Source organism: Physeter macrocephalus, chromosome 4 (genome assembly GCF_002837175.3).
Source record: "Physeter macrocephalus isolate SW-GA chromosome 4, ASM283717v5, whole genome shotgun sequence".
NCBI classification, from domain to species: Eukaryota; Metazoa; Chordata; class Mammalia; order Artiodactyla; family Physeteridae; genus Physeter; species Physeter macrocephalus.
In genome coordinates this window covers 140043278-140062242 of record NC_041217.1, presented here as the reverse complement: position 1 = coordinate 140062242, position 18965 = coordinate 140043278, and the positions used below count along the sequence as shown (strand labels likewise).

Sequence of the window (18965 nt, the reverse complement as noted above, 5' to 3'; positions counted from 1 at the left end):
AAAAAAAAAAAAAAAAAAAAAAAAAAAATAATAATAATAATAAATTTATTTATTTTTGGCTGCATGGGGTCTTTGTTGCGGTGCACAGGCTTCTCATTGTGGTGGCTTGTCTTGCTGTGGAGCATGGGCTCAAAGCGTGCAGGCTTCAGTAACTGTGGCATGCGGGCTCAGTAGTTGTGGCTCATGGGCTCTAGAGTGCAGGCTCAGTAGTTGTGGTACTCAGGCTCAGTAGTTGAGGCATGCGGGCCCTAGAGTGCAGGCTCAGTAGTTGTGGTGCACAGGCTTAGCTGCTCCGCGGCATGTGGGATCTTCCCAGACCAGGGCTTGAACCCATGTCCCCTGCATTGGCAGGTGGCTTCTCAACCACTGCACCACCAGGGAAGCCCATCATATCCTTTTAATGTCCATGAGATCTGTAGTGATGTCCTCTCTCTCATTTCTGATATTAGTAATTTGTCACTTTATTTTAGTCTGGCTAGAGTCTTACTGATTTTATTGGTCTTATCAAAGAACCAGCTTATGGTTTTATTGATTTTCCTTTATTGATCTGAGGTAACATTGTTTTATAACATTATCAGTTTTACATGTACAGAATATATTTCTACTTCTGTATAGAAATATGGTGTACCCACCACCAAAAATTTAGTTTCCTCTGTCACCATACAGTTGATCCCCTTTACCTGTTTTGCCCTCCCCCTGACTTCTTCCTGTCTGATAAACACTACTCTGTTTTTTCTATCTACATGTTTCTTTCTGTTTGGTTTAGTTTTTCATATTTTGTTTGTTTATATTCCACATAAGAGTGAAATCACGGTATTTGTCTTTCTCTGTCTGACTTATTTCTCTGAGCATAATACTGTTAAGGTTCATCCATGTTGTCAGAAATGCTAAGATTTCATTTTTTTTTAAATGGCTGAGTAGTATTCCGTTGTATATATTCCACATCTTCTTTATCCATTCGTCTGTTGATGGGCACTTAGGGTGTTTCCATGTCTTTGTTATTGTAAACAATGCTGCAGTGACCACAGGGGTGCATGTATCTTTTTGAATTAATGTTTTTGTATTCTTTGGATAACTACCCAGAAGTGGGATAGCTAGTTTATATGGCAGTTCTTTTTTTTTTTTTTTTTTTTATTTTTTTGCTGTACGCGGGCCTCTCACTGTTGTGGCCTTTCCCGTTGCGGAGCACAGGCTTTGGATGTGCAGGCTCAGCGGCCATGGCTCATGGGCCTAGCTGCTCCGGGGCATGAACCCATGTCCCCTGCATGGGCAAGTGGACTCTCAACCACTGCGCCACCAGGGAAGCCCTATATGGCAGTTCTATTTGTAATTTTGTGGGACTCTCCATACTGTTTTCCATAGTGACTGCACCAATCTACATTCCCACTAACAGTGTATGAGAGTTCCCACATCCTTGCCAGTACTTACTTCTTGCCATTTTGATAATAGGGTTTTTTTGGTCCATCATTCATCCTCTTTATTTTTTTAATTTTCAAATTTGTATACAATTTTTAAAGGTTATAGTCCATTTACAGTTATTACAGAATATTGGCTATATTTACTGTGTTGTACAGTACATCTTTGTAGCCTTTCTTACACCAGTAGTTTGTACTTCCCAGTCCCCTACCTCAATTATTGCCCACATACACACACTGGTAATCACTAGTTTGTTCTCTATATCTGTGTGTCTTCTTCTTTTCTGTTATATTCACTAGTTTGTTGTATTTTTTTAAGTTCCACATATAAGTGATATCATACAGTATTTGTCTTTCTTTGTCTGACTTATTTCACTTAGCATCATGCTTTCTGAATCCATCCATGTTGCTGCAAATGGGCAAATTTTGTTCTCTTTTATGGCTGAGTAGTGTTCCATTTTATATAAATATATAAAATATATAAATATAAAAATTATATATAAAAATGTAATATATAAATATAAATGTTATATATATATATATACATATATACATATATATATATATATATACAGAAACACACACACACATACATATACACACCTTCTTTATCCATTCATCTTTATGTATGTTCCTGTTGCCATTTTCTTAATTATTTTGGGTTTGTTTTTGTAGGTCTTTTTCTCTTGTGTTTCCCTCCTAGAGAAGTTCCTTTAACATTTGTTGTAAGGCTGGTATCCATTCATCTGGTGATGGACACTTCGGTTTCTTCCATATCTTTTTTTTTTTTTTTAATTTTATTTATTTATTTTTGGCTGCGTTGGGTGTTCGTTGCTATGCGTGGGCTTTCTCTGGTTGCATAGAGCAGGAGCTACTCTTTGTTGCGGGGCATGGGCTTCCCATTTTGGTGGCTTCTCTTGTTGCGGAGCACAGGCTCTAGGCGCGTGGGCTTCAGTAGTTGTGGCTCGTGGGCTCTAGAGTGCAGGCTCAGTCGTTGTGGTGCAGGGGCTTAGTTGCTCCACAGCATGTGAGATCTTCCTGGACCAGGGCTCGAACCCGTGTCCCCTGCATTGGCAGGCAGATTCTTCACCACTGTGCCACCAGGGAAGCCCTGCTTCTGTATCTTGGTAGTTGTAAATAATGCTGCTATGAACATTGGGATGTATGTATCTTTTCAGATTAGTGTTTTCATTTTTTCTTCGGATATATACCCAGGAGTGGAATTGCTGGTCATATGGTAGTTCAGTTTTTTTTTTTTTTTTTTTTTTTTTTTGCGGTACGTGGGCCTCTCACTGCCGTGGCCTCTCCTGTTGCAGAGCACAGGCTCCAGATGTGCAGGCCCAGCGGCCATGGCTCACGGGCCCAGCCGCCCTGTGGCATGTGGGATTCTCCCGGACCGGGGCACGAACCCGCGCCCCCTGCATCGGCAGGTGGACTCTCAACCACTGCGCCACCATGGAAGCCCCGGTAGTTCAGTTTTTTTGTGAAACCTCCATGATGTTTTCCACAGTAGCTGTACCAATTTACATTCCCACCCAACAGTGTATGAGGGTTCCCTTTTCTCCACATTCTCGCCAACATTTGTTATTTTTTATTTATTTATTTATTTTGGCAGTACGCGGGCCTCTCACCGCCGCAGCCTCTCCCACTGTGGAGCACAGGCTCCGGACACACAGGCCCAGCGGCCATGGCCCATGGGCCCAGCTGCTCCGCAGCACATGGGACCCTCCTGGACCGGGGCACAAACCCGCATCCCCTGCATCAGCAGGCGGACTCCCAACCACTGCGCCACCAGGGAAGCCCTTGTGTTCTTTTTGATGATAGCCATTCTGACAGGTATGAGGTGACATCTCATTGTGGTTTTGATTTGCATTTCCCTGGTGATTAGGGAAATCACCCTAATCACTCCCTCTGCTCTAATTCTTATTTCTTTTCTTGTGCTTACTTTGAATTTAATTTGCTCTTCTTTTTCTTTTCCTAAAATGGGAACTTAGATTATTGATTTTAGATCATTCTTTTCTAATGTATGCATTCAGGGCTATAACTTTCCCTCTAAGCACTGCCTTTGCTGCATCCCATAGATTTTGATAAGTTGTGTTTTCATTTTCATTTAATTAAAAATATTTTTCAGTTTCTCTTCAGATTTTTTCTTTGACTCATATTATTTAGAAGTGTGTTGTTTAATCTCCATGTATTTTGGGATTTTTCAGTTATTTTCTCTGGTCATTTGTTTTGTAAAGTGTCCTACAATCTGGACTTTACCATTGTTTGACTGCAGTGATTTGACATGTTTCTCTGATCCTTGTAATTCCTGTAAATTGGAAATTAGAGGTAGAGGCTTGATCAGATTCAGGTTTGATATTTGGTAGTGCCCTATACTTCTTAAGGGTGTTAATAAAGTCTGATTGCCTGGTTGGTTTTCACTTTTGATGGCCATAGATAATTGTTACCTTCCTAGATTTATTAAATCATCAGGGGTTCTTGTATGTATGACTTAATGTTTATTACTTTCAACTTTCCTGGTTTAGAGTACTTTGTTTTTCTGTTTTTTTATTTTATCCTTGGTTACTATTCCACAATTTCGTTTGTATGCCTCTGTTTCTCCGTATATACGTTAAATGTTTTATGTTCCTCAGGTTTCTGTCTTGGGTACCCTTCTCACTTTGTACACTACCTAGGTATTTTGTTTGGTTTAGCTACCACTTCTACTTGAATTTCCCAGAGTTTCCAGTGCAGGGCTTTATTCTAAGCTCCAGAACCACATATCCAGGATGCCTCTTACATATCTTATAACTCTTCTCTGGGCTGCTGAATCATCATATTCTTTTGGTTTTCTTCTACCTTAGTGGCTGCTGCTTATCTGTCTGCTCATCTAGCTTCCCTTGAAGGGTAGTACAGAAAGGGTAAGAGTTCTGGCTTTGGTGCCAGACTATTTGGGTTTGCCACCATTTCCATGGGCCAGTTACTTAAGTTCCTTATGTCTCATCTCATCTGTAAAGTATGACTAATAATAATACATACTTCATTGGGTTTTATGAGGATTCAGGGAGTTAGTATATCTAAAATGGTCAGAACATTAAAAAACTGTTAGTTATTATCATGGCTATTATTCCTCATTCTGCTATTTGATCTTAAATGTAGGTGCTTTTTGGTACTTGGTCCTTGTTCCTTTTCTTCTTACATTCTCATGTCATCCATTCCCATGGTTTTAAATACTGTCTCTATGCTGATTAATTCCAAATGTTTATGCTTCAGTCTTTTAGATTTAAAATATGTAGAACTGAGAAGACCTTGGCTGATCTTATGGGAAGTCCTGAAGGTGGAATAACTACTCAGACCTGTGTTGCATTAGGGCGTGAGGGCTGGATCTTTATACCTCCCAACACAGTCTTGGGATATGGGTTTCCATGGGAAAGTGGTATGACCATGGGTGAAGCAGTTCTTTTCAGCTGATTCAGTCCCCATAGATGAGGGCTGTCAGTTGGTGGCATTCCCAGCAGCTCAAGTAGTAAGTCCTTTATCTCTAAATGTGATCTGGTGTCGCATCACAGCATCTGCTACACTGCCATTTCCTCCCATCTCAAAATTTTCCTAGTTGTTCAGTGACTTAGGAGTCATTTTTCATTCCTCCTCCCTCTACCCTTGATTCTGTTGACACATTTTCTGTCTTCAAAATACATATCTCAGGCTTCCCTGGTGGCGCAGTGGTTGAGAGTCCGCCTGCTGATGCAGGGGACATGGGTTCGTGCCCCGGTCTGGGAAGATCCCACATGCCGTGGAGCGGCTGGGCCCGTGAGCCATGGCTGCTGAGCCTGCGTGTCCGGAGCCTGTGCTCTGCAACGGGAGAGGCCACAACAGTGAGAGGCCCGTGTACCGCAAAAAAAAAAAAAACCCCAAAAACACCATATCTCAAACGTTCTTTTCCTCCTAACCCCTGTCATTGACACCTTTCTCTTACTTCTCCCCTGGCCTCCCAAGTGGTTTCCTTACCTCCAATTCTGCCCCTCGCCAAGCTCTGCCACACAGCAGACAGAGAGCAGTCCTCTTAAACCTTAATCAGATCTGTCTGCACCTCTGCCACTCTTTAAAGGCTTCTCCTTGTACTTAGGATAAAATGCCAATTATTTACCCTGGCCTGCAAGGTCTGACTCTTGCCTCTGTCTCTAACCTGTCAGATGCTGGTATCCGCTTCACCAACTGTGCTTCAGCCACACTGGTTTTCTCTCATTTCACAGAAAAAGCCAAGCTGTTTCCCATATCAGGTCTTTAGCTCCTCGTGTCTGGAATGACAGCTGCCTTTGCTTTTCATATCCTTTTGGTCTCAGCTTAAATGTCGCCTCCTCATACCTCACCGAGAGACAGAAGATTCTTGTCCTCCTCCTCCTTTTCCCCACCCCTATATTATATTCTTGTTTGTTTCCTTTAGAACACTTACTACATTTTTAATGTTAGTAGTATTCTGCTTGTTTTATATTCTTTTGTATCTGTGTTCTCCTTCTAGGATGTAAATAAACCCCAAGATGGCAGGAGCCATGTCTGTCTCATTCACCATTCTCAGCATGTAGCATAGCACTTTGCATACCTTGAGCACTTGATATTTGTTGAACAAATGTAATGAGTTCCTTTTCAAAGCCTTGAATATTGGGGTTTCCTTTTTCCTGTCTTAGTAGCACAGCCCAACTCAAACTGGGAACTGGTGAATCATCTTATACACTTTTTTCCTCAGTTCTTTTCCCTAGTCCATTCAGCTACTGTGTTCTGTCAGTTTAAACTTTCATTTCTCATCATTAAAATCATTAATAATCTCTTGCCCCATCTCATTCCCATCAAATACCATCCTAATTCTTTTATATTATCACATAATTGGTCTTTTTAAAAATATAATTATGACCATTCATTTTTTTTTTTTTGCTTAAAAATTTTGAGTTGTTCATTATTGTTTATAGGGTAAATGTCTGAGTTTCCTAGCTTTGTTTACAGGCCCCATCTGCCTTTTACCTCCCTCTCCACTTTCATTTCCAGCCATGCTTCCCCTTGTACGCTATGGGCCAGTAGCGCTGATCTACTTAGGGTCATTCTGAAAAATCTGTTGTTCTGTGCCTCCATGTCTTTGGCATGTTCTTCCACCCTTCACCTTCACCCTGGGAAACTGATATTCCGTCTTAAAAACCTTCTCCGATGTTAACCTCATTTGTATTAATTCAGTACCTGGTATGAATCACCATTGGATGTAATACATTATTATAATAATTTATTTGCCTGACATGCTTCCTAGACTGAATTCTTTATGGTCACAGGTGTCTAATTACCTTGTGTGCCTATTACTTAACATGGGATCTCACACATAGAAGATGCTTAGTAAATCGTTTCTAAATGAAATCTAGTATAACCCACTCATTTCACAGATGAGGAAAATGAGGCCTAGAGAGGTAAGTGACTTACCAAAGGCCATGCACTAATTTGGTTAAAAGTAATCATTAGTGCTGTTTTCATATTATATACCCTATATTTACCTACCTCTTTTATTTTGTTCTTTTTTTCTGTGAACAAGGTTGCTGTGGTTAAAACTGTGGGCTCTGGAGTCAAACTGGTTTTGATTCTTGATTCTGCCACACATTTTGACCTTGAGCAACTTACTGAACCTCTTTAAGCTTGAGTTTCCTCGGCTATAAGATGGTAATAATCATAGTTCTTTTATGGTGTTATTGTAAAGAGTAAATGAGATAATTTGAGTAAAGGGTTTAGAACAGTGCTTTGCACAGAGTAAGCAGTAAATGTAGGTCATTATTGTTGTTATTATTAGCATCTGTCAAAGTTCTTTGGCCACAACACCTCCTGGAAAAGGCATGAGATTTAGTTGTTATTACAAGCTGGTTCTGGTTCTCTTATAGGCAAGCTGACTGATAGAACAGCAAGCATTTTCCGAGGCAACCAAATGAAACTGAAGCTGGTCAATATTCAAAAAGCTAAAATATCTACGGCTGCATTCATAAAAGCCTTCTGCCATCACAAACTCATTGAACTGGATGCTACTGCAGTACACAATGACCTCTCAATTCCAGACATCCTAAGTGGACTCTGCAGCAATAGCTGGATCCAGCAAAACCTCCGATGTCTCCTGTTGGACTCAACAAGCATCCCTCAAAATTCAAGACTGTTGTTCTTTGGTCAGCTCACTGGTCTTCGCATCTTAAGTGTTTTCAGTGTTTGTTTTCATAGTGAAGACCTGGCTAATGTTTCTCAGTTACCCAGACTGGAAAGCTTGGATATCTCTAACACTCTGGTCACTAACATCTCTGCACTCCTTACCTGTAAGGATCGACTCAGATCTCTCACAATGCACTATCTAAAATGCCTGACCATGACCAAACCACAGATTCTCGCAGTCATTAGAGAACTTAAATGTCTGCTTCACCTTGATATTTCTGATCACAGGCAACTCAGGTCAGATCTAGCTTTTCATTTGCTACAGCAGAAGGATATTCTGCCTAACATTGTGTCACTGGACATTTCTGGCGGCAGTTGCATCACTGATGAAGCTGTAGAACTGTTTATACAGCAGCGGCCTGCGATGCAATTTGTGGGACTATTGGCTACGGATGCTGGTTATTCTGAATTCTTTGCTACAACGCAAGACTTGAGGGTTTGTTCTTTACTGAAATAAGTTTGTTTCATTTGTTCAAAACATTTTTAAGTTTTTGTTTTATATCAGAATCTGTACTAGGCATTAGGGTTACAAAGACAGATTAAAAAATTCTTAAGGAGCTTAATTAAGAATTATTGCGTAGCTACTGTGTGGTAGGTTGTGAAAATATAACCTTAAACAAGATACAGTCTTAGCCTCCACGTCTTCTAGTCTGGTTTGATAATGATAAGCAGAGCCATTTATACATTACCTCTTATGTGCCAGATGTCATGCACATTGTTTTCTACTTTAACCCTCCCATTTTACGGATGAGGAAATGGAAGCTCAGGGAGGTTAAGCTACTTGTCCACAGTCATAGAAGTATTAAATGATAGAGCTGGGACTTGTATCCTGGTCTTTGTGACTCTAAAACTAGTGTTTTCACCTGTAGTAACAGCTAAATATAATGAATAAGGCAGGTGATCAATATGCCTAACACCATTTTTGGTAAAGGTTTGAAAAAAATTGCTTTTAAAAAGCAATTTTTAAAAGAGTCTTAAGAAAAAAGTATTGAACACTGCTGGAATATGTTTATAGCCTTTCATGGTGCTTTAAAGCAGCATATATTTAAATATTTATGTCCTAGAATATTGCTCTTTTAAAACAGTGGCTTCTACCTCAGTTGTACATTGGAAACACTATGGAAGCTTTAAAATACGCTGATGCTTGTGTCCCATTCCCCAGAGATTCTGATTTAATTGGTCTGGGACTTGTTCTGGGCATCAAGATTTTGAAAGCTTGCACGTAATTCTAGTGTGCAGCCAAGGTTCAGAACCACCACTTTAAAAGAACCCTTTTAAAAAAATAATTATACCTTATGTAATTTTTCCTAGGGTGAGAGAGAAAAGTGATTTACAGTCATTAGTTGTTTTCACAATTTTATTCTTTTGATTTGAAAATAGCAATTGTTGTATTTTAAAGTCCTTTTAATTTTCTGGCTTGTTAATGAAGGTGGAAGCCATCAGTTACATCATTAGGCTACAAATAGAGAGATAATTTGAACTTTCATATTAAATGTGTATAGTAGAGAATTGTTTACCACGAATGAACACCCAGGCCAGTTTCAGATTAATGGCATTTAGTGTCACAATGATCCAAAGACCACAGTGATTAAAAAAAATAGATTTTAACACATCAACTCCTGATAGATATTGTAATATTGGACAAGTGCTAGAATATTCTGTAGACAGGTTATGCATGTAGTTAAGATACTGTCAAAGTGGGTACACCAAAAGAAAATGAGAGAAATTTTCTTTCAGTAAACTTTATCTGGTATACATGTAAGTTTAGTTTATTTTGAAATTTTTAAATTTTTCATTATATACAGTGTTGGATATTTTGGGGATGGAGAGGAGAGACCATAATCTTCCTAGTACTAAGAAACTCTAAAGATCTTAATCTAGACTTACGTGGAGTGTAAGGTATGGTAAGTTTAAAAGGTGTGTTTCAGAAAATCTTATATTTAAGAGAAATAAGTATTGCTTGAATCAGATGCAAAATAGACTAAGTATTTTTGTTGTTTGGGTTAATCAAAAGTCTGCTTAAATTAAAATGGATAAAATTAAGTGTTAGTGAAAACCTAACAGAATAAGTATGTGTTATTTCCTGCACTCAGTGTTAGAGTGGGCAACGTATACTTAATTGCTTTAAAATGGGTGGAAAGGGCACCCGCCATTAGTATTAAAAGCCATGTAACATTTTCATTTGCTAAGAAATCCTTGTTGATCCACTGGTCGGGTGTAGCAAGAATCCCTTTTGAGGATTGTTTTGTAATGACATCTATAGGAAGCCCTGGAGAGAGAGGGTGCTGCAACAGCTATCTGGTCTTCTGCTTAGCCTTACTATGGCTTATCCTTTGTTTCTCTTTCAGCTCTTACATCTGGATGATCACAAAACTTTAAAAAATTTTAGAATATATCCAGCGTTTAGATTCTTAATAATGTGTAGGTCGTTGGGCAGTTGATCTATGTATAGTACTTGAAAAATTATTTTGAAATAATTTTTAACTTTGCAGATCACTAACTTTAAACATTTTTCCAAATTTGTTTTTTCATATTTTATCTCTACATGCACGTGTACACACACGTACACACACAGAGTTTTTTCTTGAGTGTAGGTTGCATACATCATGCCCCTCTGCCCATTAGCATACTTTAGTTTGTATATCCTAGAGTAAGGATAGTCTCTTGGACTCTTCCGAGAGCAAGGATAGTCTCAAGGATGACCACAGTGCAGCTATCAAATTTCAGGAAATTTAGCATTGATGCAATACTTTTATATAATCTACTATATATATATTATCCCAGTAATGCTCTTTATATTTTTCCTTTTAGTCCAGGATTATTTTTGCATTCAGTTGTCATATTTCTTTATAATTTAAACTAGAAGAGTTCCTTAGTCCTTACCGTCTTTTGTTACATTGATATTTTTGAAGAATACAGACCAGCATTGTTTTGTTGGCCTTTTTGAAAAATACTCCTCATTTTGGGTTAGTCTGATGCTTCCTCATAATTGTATTCAGGTTCTTCCATCTCTGCCCGGAATACCACATAAGGGATGTTGTGTCCTTCTCAAGTGTATTACAACATGAAGCACACAGTGCCCCTCATTAGTGAAGTTACTTTTCATCACTTGGTCAAAGTATTGTTCAGGTACTAGGTAAAATATCCAGGTGCAGATAAAATATTATCTATATACTGTTGTATTGTTTCTACACTACATAGGTAATACTATTCCTCTTGAAACTAATAAGCAATATATAAGATATTAGAAGACTATGCCAATATCCTGGTCCTCATCAAACTTTCTGATCTAGATATAGCATCCATTGATGTTTCTTACCTGAACCAATCTTTACTGCAGTGGTTGCAAAGTGGTGATTTTCCAACTCCAGCTTTCCTTTCTACATTTAGCAAGTCTAATGTATCCTCAATGTGGACTCATTGATTCCTGATGTTTTCAATGATTTAAAATTCATTACTCTTCTTAATTTTTTTGATGCTCAATTTGTCACAGGTTGGCCAATGAGAGCTCCCGTGTCAGTTTTTACATGCCCCCATTTTTGTTGTTGTTATTATTTTGAGTACTTCTTTACTTTCTGGCAAACTAAGATGTTCTAGGCTTCTTATACTTCTCTGTTTTGGCCTTGCAATTAGACATTTCTCTCAGAAGCCCTGGTTCCTTTTAGGAGGAAACCAATATCTGAGTACTAGATGTGTTTTTAAGCTCTTTCATCAAACAGAGCCAAGAAATAGATGAAGTAAGTTTAAAAGTGATACTTTCAAATGACCATCCTCACACTGTTCTTTGCCCTTCCACATTCTGTATTTGTATGTCTCTTTTCCACAGTGAGAACTTTGGCTCTCAAAAGCATCAGCACATTTGCTTAATCCTACAACACATATAAAATAGTTTCAGAGTTGCTACACCTATACTACTTGTTTTTTTCTTTTACATTATTTATTTATTTATTTATTCGGTTGTGCCGGGTCTTAGTTGCAGCAGGAGGGCTCCTTGGTTGCGGGTCTCCGGCTCCTTAGTTGTGGCATGCGAACTCTCAGTTGCGACATGCATGTGGGATCTAGTTCCCTGGCCAGGGACTGAACCCGGGCCCCCTGCATTGGAGCACAGTCTTAAACACTGCGCCACCAGGGAAGTCCCACACCTATACTACTTTGAAACACAAACCTACTAAAAAAAGTTGAAGATATGTTTGCAGTTCTTTCTTTTCCCTCTTGACTGAGAGTATAGTCCAAGTCCTAAGCACATATATTTAGTTTTTTAAATTTGCTCTTCTTACATAATAGGTAGCATAGTATATGTACTCTGCACTTTGCTTTTTTTACTAAGCAGTATGTCTTGGAAATCACCGTGTCAGTTCATGTTCCCATTTTTGGGGAGGGGATGGTAAAATACATATAACAAAATTTATCATTTTAATCTTTTTAAAGTATATAGTTCAGTGGTTTTACATACATTCATAATTTTGTTCAACCATCACCACCATTCATCTTCATAGCTCTTTTCATCTTGTAAGGCTGAAATTCTATACCCATTAAACACTAACTCCCATTACCCCTTCTCCCTGGACCCTGACAACTCCCATTCTACTTTTTGTCTCTATGATTTTGACTATTCTAACTACCTCATGTAAGTGGAATCATACAGTACTTGTCTTTTTGTGACTGGCTCATTTCACTTTGCATAGTGTCCTCAGGGTTCATCCATGTTGTGGCATACTGCCTTTTTCAGGTTGAATAACATCCATTATGTGTATACCACATTTTGCTTGTCTATTTATCATCGATGTACACTTGGTTTGCTTCCATGTTTTGGCTGTGTTGGTAATTGTGAATAATGTTACAAGCATGGGTATACAAATATCTCTTCAAGACCCTGCCTTTTTTTTTTTATTTGCCGTGCCACACAGCTTGAGGGATCTCAGTTCCAGGGATTGAACCTGGACCACAGCAGTGAAAGCCCGGAATCCTAACCACTAGGCCACCAGGGAACTCCCAAGACCCTGCTTTTAATTCTTTTGGTATATACCCTGAAGTGGAATTGCTAGATCTTATGGTAATTCTATTAATTTTTTTGAGGAACTGCCATACTGTTTTCTACAGCAGCTGTACAATTTTACATTCCCACTAACAGTGCACAAATGTTCCATTTTCTTCACATACTTGCCAACGTGTATTATTTTCTGTTTTTTAATTTTAAATTTTTTATTTTTTAAAGGTCAGCAGAGACATTAAAAAAATTTTTTTAACATCTTTATTGGAGTATAGTTGCTTTACAATGATGTGTTAGTTTCTGCTGTATAACAAAGTGAATCAGCTATACGTATACATATATCCCCATATCCCCTCCCTCTTGCGTCTCCCTCCCACCCTCCATATCCCACCCCTCTAGGTGGACACAAAGCACCGAGCTGATCTCCCTGTGCTATGCGGCTGCTTCCCACTAGCTATCTGTTTTACATTTGGTAGTGTATATATGTCCATGACACTCTCTCACTTCATCCCAGAGTACCCTTCCCCCTCCCCATGTCCTCAAGTCCATTCTCTACATCTGTGTCTTTATTCCTGTCCTGCCCCTTGGTTCTCCAGAACCTTTTTTTTTTTTTTTTTTTTTTTAGATTCCATATATATGTGTTAGCAGATGGTATTTGTTTTTCTCTTTCTGACTTACCTCACTCAGTATGACAGACTTTGGTCCATCCACCTCACTACAAATAACTCAATTTTGTTTCTTTTTATGGCTGAGTAATATTGCATTGTATATATGTGCCACATCTTCTTTATCCATTCATCTGTCGATGGACACTTAGGTTGCTTCCATGTCCTGGCTATTGTAAATAGCAGCAGAGACTTAAAAAAAATTTTTTTAATTTATTTTTGGCTGGGTTGGGTCTTTGTTGCTGCACACGGGCTTTCTATTTGTGGCAAGCGGGGGACTACTCTTTGTTGCGGTGCACAGGCTTCTCATCGTGGTGGCTTCTCTTGTTGCGGGGCACGGGTCTAGACTTGTGGGCTTCAGTATTTGCAGCACGCGGGCTCAGTAGTTGTGGCACCTGGTCGCTAGAGTGTGTGGGCTTCAGTAGTTGTGGTGTGTGGGCTCAGTAGTTGTGGCATGCGGGCTCTAGGGCACACGGGCTTCAGTAGTTGTGGCTCGCGGGCTCTAGAGCGCAGGCTCAGTAGTTTTGGCACATGAGCTTAGTTGCTCCATGGCTCGTGGGATCTTCTGAGACCAGGGATCAAACCCATGTCCCCTGCATTGGGAGGTGGGTTCTTAACAACTGCACCACCAGGGAAATCCCTGTTTTTAAATTTTTTAGTAGTAGCCATACTAATGGATGTGAGGTGGTATCTCATTGAAGTTTTTTTTTCTTTTTACAGGGATAACCCTTTTAATTTTTATTTAATTTATTTTTTTGGCTGTACTGTGCAGTGTGTGGGATTTTAATTCCCTGACTAGGGATCGAACCGACGCTCCTTGCATTGGAAGCACGGAGTCTTAACCACTGGGCCTCCTGAGAAATCTCTTGAAGTTTTGATTTGCATTTCCATACTGATCAGTGATATTGGGCATCTTTTATAAGGAGCTTATTGACCACTGGTATGTCTTTGAAGAAACGTCTGATGAAGTCCTTTGCCAACTTTTAAATCAGGTTGCTTAGGGTTTTTGTTGTTGTTGTTGTTGAGTTATAGGAGTTCTCTGTGTAGTCTGGATATTAATTCCTTATGATATATGATTTTCAAATATTTTCTCCAATTCTCTGGGTTGTCTTTTTTATGAAGTTCAGTTTGTCTGCATTTCTTTTATTGCTTGTTGCTTTGGTGTCATATCCAAGAAATCACTGCCAAGTCTAATATTGTGAAGATTTTACCCCATGTTTCCTTGTAAGAGTTTTATAGTTTTAGGTCATAAATTTAAGTCTTTGATCCATTTTGAGTTGATTTTTTTAATTGTAAGATTTTTTAAAATAATTAAAAAAAATTTTTGGCTGCATTGGGTCTTTGTTGCTGCGTGTGGGCTTTCTCTAGTTATGGAGAGAGGGGGCTACTCTTCATTGCGGTGCATGGGCTTCTCATTGAGGTGGCTTCTCTTGTTGCGGAGCACGGGCTCTAGGTGTGTGGACTTCAATAGTTGTGGCACGTGGGCTCAGTAGTTGTGGCTTGCGGGCTCTAGAGCACAGGCTCAGTAGTTGTGGCGCATGGGCTTAGTTGCTCTGCGGCACGTGGGATCTTCCTGGACCAGGGCTCGAACCCGTGTCTCCTGCATTGGCAGGCAAATTTTTTTTTTTTTTTTTTTTTTTTTTTTGTGGTATGCGGGCCTACCTCTGCTGTGGCCTCTCCCGCTGCGGAGCACAGGCTCCGGACGCGCAGGCCCAGCGGCCATGGCTCATGGGCCCAGCCGCTCTGCGGCACGTGGGATCCCCCCAGACCGGGGCGCGAACCCGGTTCCCCCGCATCGGCAGGCGGACGCGCAACCACTGCGCCACCAGGGAAGCCCTGGCAGGCAGATTTTTAACCACTGCGCCACCAGGGGAGTCCCTGAGTTAATTTTTTTAATATGGTGTTAAGTAAGGTTTCACAACTTCATTCTTTTACATGTGGATATTTAATTTTCTCAGCACAATTTCTTGAAAAGACTGTCCTTCCCCCACTGAACTGTCTTAGCACCCTTGTGAAAAATCATCTGACCATATATTCAGGGATTACTTTAGGGCTTTCTACTTTATTCTTTTGGTCTCTATGTCTGTCTTTATGCCAGTTCCACACTATTTTGATTATTGTAGCTTTGTAGTAAGTTTTAAAATCAGGATGTGTGACTCCCTTGGGATTCCATATAAATTTAGGAGGTGTTTTTGTATTTCTGCAAAAAAGATCGTTGGGAGTTTGGTAGGGATTACCTGAATGTGTAGATCACTTTGGGTAGTGCATCTTTTTTTTTAATATATAAATTTATTTTATTTTTGGCTGTGTTGGGTATTCATTGCTGTGAGCAGGCTTTCTCTAGTTGTGGCGAGTGGGCTTCTCATTGTGGTGGCTTGTCTTGTTGTGGAGCATGGGCTCTAGAGTGCAGGCTCAGTAGTTGTGGTGCACAGCTTAGTTGCTCCACTGCATGTGGGATCCTCCCGGACCAGGGCTTGAACCCATGTCCCCTGCATTGGCAGGCAGATTCTTAACCACTGTGCCACCAGGGAAACCCAGTAGTACATCTTAAGTCTTCTAATCCATGATCATGGGATGTGTTTCCATTATTTATGTCCTCTTTAATTTCTCTCAGCAGCGTTTTGTAGTTTTCAATTATACAAGTCTTTCATGTCCTTGGTAATTCCGAAGTACTTTATTGTATTAATGTAAATAGAATTGTTTTCATAATTTCCTTTTCAGATTGTTCATTACTATTGTATAGAAGTGCAAGTGATTTTTGTGTGTATCTTGCAACTTTGCTGGATTCATTTATTAGCTCTAACAGATAGGGTTTTTGTTTTTTGTTGGAATCTTCAGGGTTTTCTACATATAAGATCATACAGTCTGCAAATAGGTTATTTTCCTTCTTCCTTTTCAATTCAGATGCCTTTTATTTCTTTCTTTCTTTTTTTTTTTTTTTTGCCTAATTGCTCTGCCTAGAGCTTCCAGTACTATGTTCAGTAGAAGTTGTGTAAGTGGGCATCCTTATCTTATTCCTGGTCTTAAAAGCTTTCAGTCTCTCACCATTGAGTATGATGTTCACTGTAGGTTTTTTATATATGGCTTTTATTAAGTTGAGGTAACTTCCTTTCCTTCTATTCCCAGTTTGTTGAGCGTTTTTGCCATGAAAGGGTTTTGAGTTTTGTCAAATGCTTTTTCTGCATTAAATAAGATGATCATGTGTTTTTTCCCCCTTCATTCTGTTAATGTGGTATATTACATTGATTTTTAATATACCATGGTATGTTAAACCATCCTTGCATTCCGGGAATAAATCCCACTTGGTCATGATTTATAATTCTTTTATTATACTGCTGAATTTAGTTTGGCTGTATTTTGCTGAGGATTTTTGAATCTGTTCATAACGAGTATTAATCTCTAGTTTCCTTTTCTTGTAGCATCTTTGGCTTTGATATCAAGGTAGTGCTGGCCTCATAGAATGAGTTAGGAAGTGTTCCCTCTCCAGTTGTTTGTTTGTTTAATACATATTTATTTATTTATTTTGGCTGTGTCGGGTCTTAGTTGCAGCACGTGGGATCTTCTTTGCAGCATGTTTAGTTGCGGCATGCGACTCTTAGTTGTGACATGAGGACTTCTTAGTTGCGGCATGTGAACTCTTAGTTGCAGCATGTATGTGGGTTGTAGTTCCCTGACCAGGGTTGAACCTGGGCCCCCTGCATTGGGAGCATGGAGCCTTACCCACTGGACTACCAGGGAAGTCCCTCCAGTTGTTAAACTTTGAAAAGGATTGGCATTATTTTTCCTTAGGTACTTGGTAGAATTTACTAGTGAACCCATCAGACTAGGGCTTTTCTTTGTTAGGAGATTTTTGATTATTGATCCAATTTCCTATTTAAGTTTTCTGTGCTTCATGATTTAATCTTGTTAGGTTTTGTGTATCTAGAAATTTGCCCATTTCATCTAGATTATTCAGTTTATTGGGGTGTAATTGTTCATAATACTCATAATTCTGGGTTTTTTTCTGTTGAATTGAATTGAATTTTTCTGTCTTCATTTTCATTTCAGGTTTTAGCATTTTGAGTCCTTCCTTTTTTTCTTAGTCTCTGTTTTTTTCCTAGTCCATCCATTTGTCAATTTTGTTGATCTGTTCAAAGAACCAACTTTTGGTTTCATCAGTTTTCTTACTATTTTTCTATTCTCTGTTTCGTTGCTCTCTGCTTTAATAATTATTATTTCCACCCTTCTGCCAGCTTTGGGTTTAGTTTGTTTGATCCATTTACATTTGAAGTAATTACTGATTAGGAGTGACTTCGGTCATTTTGCCTTTGGTTTCTGTATGCTTTATAGCTTTTTTGTCCCTCATTTCCTACATACTGTTTTCTTTGTTCAACTGACTTTTTTTCTTTTTCTTTTTTTTGGTGGTTTAAACATCTCTGACATTTCCTTTTTTGTATATTCCATAGCTGTTTTCTTTGTAGTTACCATGGGGGTTATATTTAACATACTAAAGTTAAAACACTCTAATTTGAAATTATACCAGCTTAATTTCAATTAAATATAAGAACTCTGTTCCTTTACATCTCTGTCCCCACCCTTTTAATTGATGATGTTCCCAAATTACATCATTATACATTGTCTGCCCCAAAGCACAAAATAATAATTCTTTTTAATGTAGTCATCTCTTAAGTTATGTAGAAAACAAAATTCGGAGTTATAAACCAAAGTTATAAAAACACTAGCTTTTAGATTAATAATTGTTTTTTAAAAGACGTATTAGTTTCTTAAATCATGTAGAAAACAAAAAAGTGTAGTTACAGACCATTTAAAAAATATCTCTAGCTTTTGTAATTGCCCATGTATTTACCTTTATTGAGATTTTATTTCTTCATATGACTTCTTGTTACTGTCTGTTGTTCCTTCATTTCACCCTGCAGGACTTCCTTGAGCATTTTTCATTGGGCAAGTTTAGTGGTAATGAATTTCCTCAGCTTTTCTTTATATGGAAATGTCTTGGCTTCATCCTCACTTTTGAAGCACAGTTTTGCTGCGTATAGGATTCTTGGTTGACAATTTTTTTTCTTTTAACACTTTGAACATACCAGCTTACTGTCTTCTGGCTTCCAAAGTTTCTGATGAGAAATCTGCAGAAAATCTTATTGAGGATCCTTTGTATGTGATGATTTGCTTCTCTCTTGCTGCTTCTAAGATTCTTTGTCTTTGGCCTTTGAAAGTCTGATTATAATGCGTCTTACTGTGAGTCTTCTTGAGTTCATCTTGCTTGGAGTTCCTTGAGTTTCTTGGATGTTTATATTCATGTCTTTCATCAAATTTGGGAAGTTTGCAGCCATATTTTTCCAAATATTCTCTGCTACTTTAACTCTCTTCTTCTAAGACTCCTGCAGTGTGTATGTTGATCTGCTTAATGGTATGCCACAGGTTCCTTAGGCTCTGTTCCCTAGTTTTCAGTCTTTTTGCTTTCTGTTCCTCTAACACAATTTCGATTGTCCTATCTGCAAGTTTGTTGATGCTTTCATCTGCCTTGAATCCCTCTAGGGAATTTTTATTTCAGTTATTTTACTTTTCAGCTTGAGAATTCTTTTGATTCCTTGTAGGTTTTTTACATCTGTTGAGTTTTCTCTTTTGTTCTTTTTCTTGAGTTTATCTACATTTTCCTTTAGTTCTTTGAATATCTTTAAGGTGGTTGTT

General features: G+C 38.8%; 1 protein-coding gene across 1 annotated transcript in view; it reads left to right on the top strand.

The window, feature by feature from the left end:
• ZYG11A (zyg-11 family member A, cell cycle regulator) overlaps positions 1–18965 on the top strand; it is a 65566-nt gene that overhangs the window by 21121 nt on the left and 25480 nt on the right. Inside the window, exon 3 of the mRNA XM_007109522.2 lies at positions 7307–8058. Within this exon, the coding sequence (XP_007109584.2) occupies positions 7307–8058 (752 nt within the window). The remainder of the gene's footprint in view (positions 1–7306; positions 8059–18965) is intronic.